The 10,626-nt window shown below is 38.2% G+C and overlaps 3 protein-coding genes across 3 annotated transcripts; 2 read left to right on the plus strand and 1 right to left on the minus strand.

The window, feature by feature from the left end:
- The first annotated feature begins 2,748 nt into the window (after positions 1-2,748).
- Positions 2,749-3,370, plus strand: LOC123985854 (thyroid hormone responsive). The gene has a single exon (XM_046073775.1). It carries the CDS (start codon positions 2,805-2,807, stop codon positions 3,222-3,224), a length of 420 nt encoding a protein of 139 aa, XP_045929731.1. The 5' UTR covers positions 2,749-2,804; the 3' UTR covers positions 3,225-3,370.
- Positions 3,371-3,549: 179 nt separating this feature from the next.
- Positions 3,550-5,583, minus strand: ndufc2 (NADH:ubiquinone oxidoreductase subunit C2). Its single transcript, XM_046073776.1, has 3 exons — positions 5,016-5,583; positions 4,069-4,212; positions 3,550-3,732 (listed from the first exon to the last, which is right to left on the minus strand). Exons 1-3 carry the CDS (start codon positions 5,152-5,154, stop codon positions 3,683-3,685), a joined length of 333 nt encoding a protein of 110 aa, XP_045929732.1. The 5' UTR covers positions 5,155-5,583; the 3' UTR covers positions 3,550-3,682.
- On the plus strand, positions 5,309-9,912 carry rab30 (RAB30, member RAS oncogene family). The gene is made up of 5 exons (XM_046073774.1): positions 5,309-5,862; positions 7,148-7,246; positions 7,329-7,412; positions 7,517-7,700; positions 8,189-9,912. Exons 2-5 carry the CDS (start codon positions 7,154-7,156, stop codon positions 8,437-8,439), a joined length of 612 nt encoding a protein of 203 aa, XP_045929730.1. The 5' UTR covers positions 5,309-5,862; positions 7,148-7,153; the 3' UTR covers positions 8,440-9,912.
- Positions 9,913-10,626: the final 714 nt, after the last annotated feature.

A 10,626-nucleotide genomic window follows, 5' to 3' on the forward strand; every position in this document is an offset into this window, starting at 1 on the left:
ATGCCCTGAAGAAACAACAGTGTTCTTGGTTAGGTATAATGTCACCATGACCAGTCCAGACTCTAATATTGCATGAATATAATAATCCCCATTATGACAAATCCTAATATTTAAAATGTATACATGCCATTCTCATCTTTACTACTTGTCGTCTCAGGTGAGCTGACGTTGGAGGAGTTCATCAGTGGAGCCAGGGAGCATCCCGACATCATGGATATGCTCACTAAGATGATGGATCTTACCAAAGTCCTGGAAATCATTGTCAGAGGTCAACAGAAGAAAGCTGTAAACTGAATCAATAATCAACTGCTGGTGGAGAATCAGTTCAGAGGATCATTTTTGGTATATTTTCAGAATGCAGCAGTGTATGTGCTTGTGTGATAAAGAAGTGGGCAGTGGTGGCCCAAAGGTTAGAGAAGTGAGCTTGTGACTGGGAGGTTGCCGGTTCAATCTCCAGACCGGCCAGATAAAATCTGGGTGTGGAAAGCAGTGCTTGCCCTCCCTCATTTACCACCACTGAGGTGCCCTTGAGCAAGGTCTATAGCTCAGGCTGTGGTTGTACTGGGCAGCTTCCAGGTGTAACAGTGTGAATGTGATCAGGGTCTTCCTGCAAAAGAGAGGCTTGATTTATATAACACCTTTTAAACACAGGTTACAATAAAGTGCTTTACACTATCATCAAGCATGAACATAAAATGCAAAGCTCATACATTATGTAATTTTGCATGTAATTCTTGGTTTGCAGAGCTGTCAGGCACAACGAGAAAAACAGAGTGGGTTACCTCATCCCAAAATGTCTTGGACAGCTTTGGGATTATTTATATTAGGATTTATAATTAAACATATGAAATTTACAGAATAACACTGATTAGTCCTGTTGAACATAACTCTGTGTACATGTCTTACAAAACTTCATTACAGAAAACACCTTGGTCACTTACTATGCCACCTATGCCATTATTACAGTATTTGGGCATTAACATGTTAACACAGTATGGTCATCTAAAACACTGACTAAGACTGTTTGTTCTTTGTTTCTTGTTGTTGCTTTTATAAAATCTGTATGAAAACTATTTTGTTGCTGGTATTCAAACAGTTTGATCTATATAGCCTAGTGACTGAATGTATATATGTCATGGAATGTAATGCTTTACAATATTTTTTACAATGATTAAATTTACAATGTTGCCTTAAAATGCAACGTTTTTGTTCAAAACTGCAGGAGTAGAAGTTCTTCATATGATGTATCCACACTGCATACACTGGACTATTTTTCCTTCAATAGATGACTTAACATTTTCTATAACTATGTTTTCTACATGATTATGCATCATACAGTATCAAATAGTGAAGGATATGTAAATCAATCAGGAGTAAGAATGGTTATAAAATGTTACAAAGAGTACATAAAACCCTAATATCACATATAGCATGTAGAAGCGGTAATTGTTTGTGGGTTCATCTTTAACTGATGAATGCATAGTTTAGACACCTGACCACTGAAAGAGCTCAAGGATGCCATCTTGTGAGCATAAGAGCTCAAAAGCTACAACCCTGTGTTCAGTTACATATGTGCTGGACACAGAGACAGGCACCAAACTACAACTTTTATATTTCAAGGGCCTTCTTCATTGAGGCTTTATAGCAGATCACTTGTATTACTTGACCACCTTCATGATCCATAGACAGCATGCTTCAAGAAACTGTTGTTAAACAGATCATTGTCCAAAGGAAACAGGGCTTTTAACAATTTGAGTTTATAAAATCTGGTCAAATAAATTGTTGAACTCTCTGATTCACATTAGCAGCTAAATTCTATTTTAAAATAAAAGCTGGTTTTGAATGTAAAATGGAATCCAATGCATGGTCTCAAAAACAACCACACTGCTACAAATTGCAACATACCCTATTTCACTGCATGAAAACACATTTTTAATCCTACCTGATCCTAAGAGCACCTATCACATTCTACACAGCCATCTTTTTCTTTTTACTTGACACAAACTGGTATTTTGTGTTCAGGGTGGTGCTTGGCTCCTTTCTGAGCTAGTCTGCCAAGGGACAGGCTGTGTGCAGAGCTTTAATTTCCATTTCAGCAGAAAATACCAGAGCTTGTCATACACATGAAAGAACATTATGATCAGCCATCATTTCATTTCTAGGGGAACCAGGCCTCAAAACAAATGTTTGGACCCAGGCCCATCTGGACCCTGTCAATCCAATGTTGGCTTCCTTTATTTTTATGCTTTTATCACATCCATAATAAAGCATAATTTTCTTTTAAAGACTAATCATCCAAGTTCTCTTTGCCTCTGCAATATTAAGTGCAAACAAACAACAGAAAAAATTAGTTCAAGATAGTACAGTACAGTACAAGACAGCCTGCAAATATAAACACAACTGACCTCAGCTTAACAATAAGGCTCTTTGGGTGACGCTCATTTTTTTTTTTACTTTTTCAATAAACAAATATCATCTATTTATACATAAGTCATTAAAACATGATGGTCTGCCTGGTTAATGATTTGACAGAGGTTCATTTTCACACACACTGGTCAGACATTGTTATGACATCGGCGAAATAGCAGGTTGTGTAAATCAAATAAAGATAAGGGTTTGACTCAACATAGCACTCAGTGTTCCTAAATGTATCGCCTGATGCAATTATGTAACTGCGCTGATCAACCCACCTGCGCTCATCCTATAAATTCACCAGTATCTGCTTTCATGACTTTGCACTGCACACTGCTTCCTACTGTCAGCCACCACAACACAGGAACAGTCAACCACATCCAACTGGAACCATGCAGTCTGCCGAGGCCAAATTCAACAAAAACAGCCTGCTCTTGGCTCTGAGACGATACAGTGCCACAGTCAGTGACATGGAGCAGACCATTCTCCTGCCGAGCCTGCTGCGAGATGTGCCCTCTGATGATGTGTGGGACTGTGAGGCCGCAGAGGAGTCCTGCAAAGACCTGTATGGCAACTACCTGATGCTCAAGGCCATAAGAAACACAGTAGAGATCGGCCTCGTTCCCCTGGATGACCACAACGCCAAGAACAACATGGCGCTCAACAAAACTCTGGAGCCTCTTTTGGACACAGATCCTGAAGCTCTCTTCCGCTTCCACCTGAGAGGCCTCTTTTCTGTGATGAGTGACCTCACTAAGAAGACTCAGGGCCTCACTGAGAAATATATGGACATAATTGGAGTGGTAAATTAGAAATACATGTAAGATATGTGGACATCAAGTTAAACATCTTGTGTTTATAAAACTGCTGTATATGTAACAAAGTCATCTGAACATCTTATGTGACCCCATGCTTCTAACTTAATGAATATGCAATAAACCTGTATTGCCAAAACTGATTAACTGTATCTCTTTAATTTAGTTTCCCAACTCTAATAGTCCCTTGAGAACCATGGTTTGAAAATATGGCAAAAAATATTGACTGATAAAATTATCATGAAACAACAGAGTAGTGTTCCAGGCTTGATTTGAGTCCCAACACACACAACCTTACAGAAGGAACATTTGAGTCAGAAAATGTGGGTTGTTTTCTTTATTTACATAGCTATATTTCACACAATAAATGACAGAAAGAGTTCACAAAAAGACCAATCGAGTCTGCAAATGTTTTCTCTTTCCTTCCCCTCTTCCATCTCACCAGCCGCCGACATTTAACGTACAGGATGGAAAGGCTCAACAATCTCTGCAAAGGTCTTTTTCTCTGGTGACATGAAAGAAACAGAGAGACATTTGATTACACACAGGCCACTGCATTTTTAATTTTAAACACTACACAAACTACACAGCATGGGGCTTCATACCCTCATACTGACAATATTTCAAGATTCTCTGCTCTGTCATCAGTATAATATTGCTAATAAAATATATGAAAAATATTTTAAGGCACATAGGATAATGTGTAGTGGAATAACATATAGAAAAAAATGGCAGGGCAAAAATTTGAAGAAATATCCATCAAATATTATACATGAGGAAAGCAATATTGTTGGGTTCTTGTGTCTTCTGTTAAGAGCAAAAACACTGAAAATTCACGTACCCTTTGCTGCAAATTCCTCTGGGTGGAGTCTTATATACTCATTCATATCTCGATCAAGTTTGGCATAAGTGTAATTTTCATACTTTGTAAGGTGGTAACCGATGAACCAACCAATTGTTGCCAGCAGGACTTGTCTATGAGCACCTACAAAATGGAAAAGAGGACAGGAGAGATGATATGATTGTGTTTTAAGGACACGTGAAAATTATTGTAATGTGAACTTTGCACTGAAAGCAAAATAAAAGCTTTCATTTTGCTTATGTGCAACCACCTGCTTGCACCTTATTATTTTCACAATGAGGAGGAACACGTTTCAGAAAGCTCAATTCGTTTTGCTAATGTTACCTGGTATTGTAATTATATCCAATACAAAACTCGAATAAAAGACATAATCAAAGCCCAAGTAGAATATGCCGTATTTGGGACAGTTTGGATCTAAAAAAAACTCAAACTACAATGAGCACCACAAAACAGACCCTGGAAATGTTACTGGGTGAATTTATCGTCCACCTTGTGCTCAGTAAAACATACGATACGATGGATACTAACATTATTTCTTATAATAATAAAGTTTATTTATACAACACTTATCAAAACAGAGTTAAAAGGTACTTTACTTACTACACACTTAGACTGCTCTAAGCCTGTCACAGATAGCGTTATATGAACAGAGCAATTATTTAATAGTTAGCTTGTAATTATTTAACAGCTAATTTGTTATTTAATTTAAGAACAGAGGTACTAAAAATGGAGAAACACACTTTAAGATATAGCAACGAAGGTGTCATAACGAATTTCTGCTCTTCTATGACACTGAATCCCTACTCTTTTCTAAATGCACCATATCAGGGCAGGTAGTTGATGCATTATGATTAAATGTTGCATGCGCCTCAGAGGAAAGTGCACCAGACAGGACAGTTTGAAAGCCAGCTAGCAAACATGCTAACCTGATTTTAGCGGCGGCCTGTGGTTAATGGCATTATGAAGCAAAGCGGAGCACCAGCCTACACCGGCCAGCCACACCGAGTTCCTGTTGACGACTCCCGGGGGAGGGAGAGACTTTGCCTCGTCTGGTACGAACCCCATGGCGAGAAATTTCCCCGTCAATTCAGAAATTTTAGTGACCTCCCAGGTGCCTGCGTTTACTTATCCGCTATCACCTCTCGTAGGAAGTCAAGGGCATGCTCTGCAACCGAATAAAACGTCCGGGCACAACAAAGGAGAACCGCATCGGTTTCCGCCTATTCTGTTTCCTAGCAACCAACGCCAAACCCTAAAACTTTACATTTACTGATAAAGGTGGTTAATTTTCGATGGCATTACATTGGTTTGATTTTGTTTTAAAATATCATACAGATACCACTCTTATCCACTCACAAAAGCGCGTATTTTCACTAGACGAGGCTCGCTGTAACGTTAAGCAACAGGACCACTAAGTTAAGCTAGCACAAGAATAATAGTAACTTAGAAGTCGTATGGCACTACTATTAGACCTGTGTGTCCTTCCAACGTAACTAACCCAAATACTTCAATAATATGCAGTTCCTTCTGAAGTAACGTTATAGCACTTGAGTAGATATACTGAGTAGCTTTGCATGCGAGCTGATGACATCATTGAGTTCAGTCCTCCTCCTCCTCCTCCTCCTCCTCCTCTATCACACGGGCTGCTGCTGAGCTGCTGAAGATACACAGCCAGAGGAATAATGCCCTGCCCAGCAGTGGCTTTGCCTATTTGATGAGGTGACCTATGCATACCAAGTGGTTATAAGTCCGGGGATACCCCCGTGTTTTTTGGTAAGTGCAAACAATTTCCAGGCTCGATGCGCAGGCTGGCTGTGATTTTTCCCTCCTGCATCTGCAGAAAGGGGCAAAATGGCTAGAGTCACACGGTAGCTGCTAGTTGCTACTGTCGCTAGCTTCGCCCTAATGGCTGTCAAGTCAGATTGAAAATTAAACATAATTAGGAAGAAATGTAACGTTAACTGAGATTAGGTCTGTGCAGAATGCTACAATATGACTTTGCATTACAAAACCAGAAACAAGTGTTCATAAGGAAATGCGACACAGAGAAAATTCCAGGTTATATGCACATGATTCTAGTTGAATTACACCTCGAAATATGGTTCATTGCATCAAAGTTGGCATCCAGTTATCCACCTCGCAAGCAACAGTTTCATTTCTTAAATGTGTGTGTGTTTTTTTTTTTACAGTGAGATATTTCGTATTCACGCACGTATATAGGCCCGATTCACAGTGTATCGGAGCACATACGGTACTGCAGACAATCCTAAAATTATATTTTACCATTCCTGTTTACATGCGTTTTATTTCACTTGCGGCTGTGTTGTGTGTGGACACTGACTAACAGATACCCATTAGCTATACATTTGTGCTTAATTTATTCAGTCAAACAGTGTTTTGAACCTCCGTGGATCCATTATCCCCCAAAAGTGATGTTGTGCACATATCATGTGATCCTCTGGAGAAGTGAAAAAGAAACATTTCCTCCGTGTAACTGTATATTTTTGTTCTCACAGTCCAAACTGTGTTCACTGTTTGATGCCTTGATGATGAGAGAGCATCAAAACATAATTGAAGAAAATGTGTATTTTATCACAATCAGTATCAGAGATAGGGACTAACTTCTACATTAATAACCATGTTATTAAACTGATACTTGAGTAACCAAAGCTTTTGCTTTGAGTGAGCAGTTACCTAAATGGTCTTTTTATTATGCAGTTTCCAGTACAATTAGAGCATGTGCAAATGAGTTAAATTTGAACTTAAATTACATTATTATTTACATACCATACATCCAAACCAGGGCATGTTTCTCTCACAATTCCTCTGATTTGTATTAGTGAAGAGTGTTCATGTCAAATGTCAGCTGTGATCTCTCCTGAGGTTGCTGGCTTGTACACCAGTTTTACAACAGTTTGCACAGCATCTTCACTTCAGAACTGTGGCCGTAGCATCAACATGTGCTGAAAATGATTAGGATCACTTTTCTCTAATGCGGTGATTTCATGTTAATGCATTCACTTATCACCCATTTCTTTTCTTCCTTTATTTTTCACAGTTTAGCATGAGCATGGAGGATTATGACTACCTGTTCAAAATAGTTCTGATAGGAAATGCCGGAGTTGGGAAGACATGTCTTGTCCGGCGCTTTACTCAGGTTGGTATATGTCTGAGCTTATGGAGTTTTTGATTTACAGATTATTGGAGTATCAGACTATATATTTCTGTTTTTAATTTAGGGCCTTTTCCCACCTGGACAAGGGGCTACTATTGGAGTAGATTTCATGATTAAAACAGTGGAAATTAAAGGGGAGAAGGTCAAGGTACACAAAGTTTAAAATATTTTTTACATGTAAAATCTGATGCCTTTATGTTTTCTAATAGTTAGGATGGGCAGTCGCTCATTTCAGCTCATTATGTTTTCCAGCTGCAGATATGGGACACAGCTGGACAGGAGAGATTTCGCTCCATTACTCAGAGTTATTACCGTAGTGCCAACGCCCTCATTCTTACGTACGACATTACCTGTGAGGACTCCTTCAGGTGCCTTCCAGAGTGGCTGAGGGAGATTGAGCAGTATGCCAACAACCAAGTGGTGACTATATTAGTCGGTAAGAAGCTTTACTTATATATATATATATAATATACTACTATATAATAACTGGTGGACCTCTTTTATCACCAGGCACATTGTTCACTGTGAGAAAACTGTGAATAATAATGTGCACTATATTTTACTGGAACTGGCCTGGTTTTCTGAGCCTACTTAAATGTAGGCCTGAATTGCTGAGCAGATGTCAGAGGCAGTTTCTGAATAGATTTGCAAAAGATGTCTGTCTTTGTTAATGTACATTGCATAGTGTGATTTCTGTGAAACTTTTGTCACTTCTCAATAATTTTTCATCTGAAAAAAAAAGCTGCTTACATCCGCCCCACACACGTATGCACACACATACACCTCCACTTCCATTTGTCTCATCTACACCCACCCACCACTGTTGGGAAAGACAATCTGTGTTGTCTGTGACGCAAGAAGCCACATTCTTACTTGTTATTTATGTTGACAGATGAATGTTATATATCTTTATATATCCCTCAGGTAATAAAATTGATCTGGCAGAGAAGAGAGAGGTTCTCAGACAGAGGGCTGAAGACTTCGCTGATGCTCAGAGCATGCTGTATCTGGAGACCTCGGCCAAAGAGTCCGACAACGTTGAGAAACTTTTCCTCGACCTGGCCTGCGAACTCATTCGAGAGGCCAAGCAGAACAAGCTGGATAACACTGACACTGCCCCAATGCCCGGCGAGGGTAAAACCATCAGTTACTTGAACTGCTGCAGCCTCAATTAAAGAGTGCTCAGCGTTCCTTTGGCCTTGTTATCTCAGTAGCCATTGACTGTAGAGGGCAGATGGCTGAGCCCCAATGCCTCCGTCCCTCTTAAAATGGCATAAAGCCACTTCTTAGTCCCGTCATTTCTAGTCCCATGCCTTTTTTAAGCTGTACAAAGGAGTTAAGTCAACTTTAGTTTGGCCTTTCAGGAACAAGCATTTTAAGATGCTGCCATTATGGAGAACATTGTCCACAATGCAGCAGGATATTAAGTATGTCTGCCTGATGCATCCAGGAATCTCATTAGGGCTCCATTTTGTCCTCTTCATGGTTCAAATAGAAATTTCTTCATCATTTTTTAGGATCCATTTTCATTAAACATCAATATTCACCAGCAGTATTATGTGAGTAAAAAGTTCTACCAGGTGTTTTGTTACAGATTCCACAAAGCAGACAAGTGTCATGATGATTGGAGGTTATCAATGGTGACAATATGTTTACATACAAAATGTTTTTGAGATTAACAAGACGGATCAAGTTTGCAAACTTAGCCTAAAATCTGTTGCACAATCATTTATTTCCCACTAGTTTCTTCTACGAGAATCGCATACAATTTCATTAACTTTCAGTATATCATCTCTGAGTAGTTGTTTGCACCTGTCATTACAAACTGTGAAATATGTGTTCCCAATAGAAGATTTTTACTTGCTGCTAAAATATGTTTTTATGTCAGATAGCATAAACGGAAACACACGTATAAAGTATCAATACTATATTGAAACAGTATTCTGTGACACCCATCTTTTTTTTTTACTACATACATACTTGCAGTGCTTGCAATTAGTCAGTTGATATAGGTTGAAGCAGTTGAAAAGGCATCAGATATTGTCAGTTATCAATAGAAATGATAAACACTTTAATCAATTTACTTTTTTTTGACCATCAGCTGTTTCTTTTATCCATAGACGTGAATATTTCTGCCTTTGTTGTTGCTGCCTAGCCATGAAATTGTATCACTTCTTATTTGTTTGAAGGAGTGTGTTCATGTAGTTTCGTATGATTTGTACTTCATATGCTTTTATTGTGAAATTTCTTGACCGTCCAGCATGTTTTGCCATAATTTGTAGTGTCTAACTTTATCTTTCATATATTTACCATAACTGTAATGTACTGTATTGCACAATGCCATATACTGCACACATTTTTGTTGTAACATTTTGTCTTTTGTTGTACAGACATGTAGTGTATCTTGGCACTTTGCTTTTATACTTTTTGTGTTCAGTAATCCTTTTGTACAACATGGCTAGCGTTTTGTTTTGCCTTTTACATTAGATTTAGCAGCAGTTACTTATTGTTAATCCCTTGCATCTTCTTGTCGACGCAATATGGCAAAGGAAAACACTAATGGGATGTTGTGCTTCTTTTCCTTTATGTGTACAAAATAATCCCTAAAAGATACTCTGTATAACATTAAATAATCCCACTAAATAGCTTGTATTTGTCATGTTATTATTGCTTATGGCCGATCATTTCACTGGTTAAGTGAGTTCAAAAGTCCGACTACTAAATAATTCCCAGACATAGAGATGTTTTAGTTATTTAAAGTATGCTATAAAGTATGGTAAAATCTGCCTTTTCGTCTGTGTAGTCCACGATTGTCCTGATTGAAAATCATAGACTGTGGATGTCTGTAATATAACCAGAGGTCTTTATAAACGCCACTGAAAACCGAAGCAGCTGATGGTTAAAAATATACTATAATAATACTGATATGTAATTGATAATTAATTCCATAAAAATGTAATTAAGATTAAAAAACTGGTAAATAAAACATACCAGTTGCTAACTTGACCTGTGTATTTAGAAATATGAGTTTTACTGTATTCCAGCGGTGACAGTTAGGAACTGTATCATAAAACACAACGCCATTGTACACTTTAGTTGGAATAATAGTTACAAATACTGATTATTTATGCTTTGTGCTCAGACTACAGGATGTTCTGTTTCTGTTAAAATGGCCAGTGTGTAACAGATACAAATATAGCTAGGGGGGACCACAACAATACAAAAAAATAAGAGAAAAATATATAAAGAAAAAAAAAAGAATATCACAAAGACCTTCAAGCCAGTACAGACATATCAGATTCATAGATTAAGCTGTTTTGTTTTTTTGTTTTCTGCCAGCTTTCCAATAACTCTGCCTCTGA

The sequence above is a fragment of the Micropterus dolomieu genome, linkage group LG17 (assembly GCF_021292245.1).
Source record: "Micropterus dolomieu isolate WLL.071019.BEF.003 ecotype Adirondacks linkage group LG17, ASM2129224v1, whole genome shotgun sequence".
Lineage (NCBI taxonomy): Eukaryota > Metazoa > Chordata > Actinopteri > Centrarchiformes > Centrarchidae > Micropterus > Micropterus dolomieu.

Coding starts and splice junctions, on each gene's coding strand:
- LOC123985854 (XM_046073775.1), top strand. CDS start 2,805: ATGCAGTCTGCCGAGGCCAAATTCAACAAAAACAGCCTGCTCTTGGCT.
- ndufc2 (XM_046073776.1), bottom strand. CDS start 5,154: ATGGGGTTCGTACCAGACGAGGCAAAGTCTCTCCCTCCCCCGGGAGTC. Junction 4,213..5,015: donor CAGGCCGCCGCTAAAATCAG/GTTAGCATGTTT, acceptor TCCATTTTGTAG/GTGCTCATAGACAAGTCCTG. Junction 3,733..4,068: donor AGAGGAATTTGCAGCAAAGG/GTACGTGAATTT, acceptor TCATGTCACCAG/AGAAAAAGACCTTTGCAGAG.
- rab30 (XM_046073774.1), top strand. CDS start 7,154: ATGAGCATGGAGGATTATGACTACCTGTTCAAAATAGTTCTGATAGGA. Junction 7,247..7,328: donor TTGTCCGGCGCTTTACTCAG/GTTGGTATATGT, acceptor TTTTTAATTTAG/GGCCTTTTCCCACCTGGACA. Junction 7,413..7,516: donor TTAAAGGGGAGAAGGTCAAG/GTACACAAAGTT, acceptor TATGTTTTCCAG/CTGCAGATATGGGACACAGC.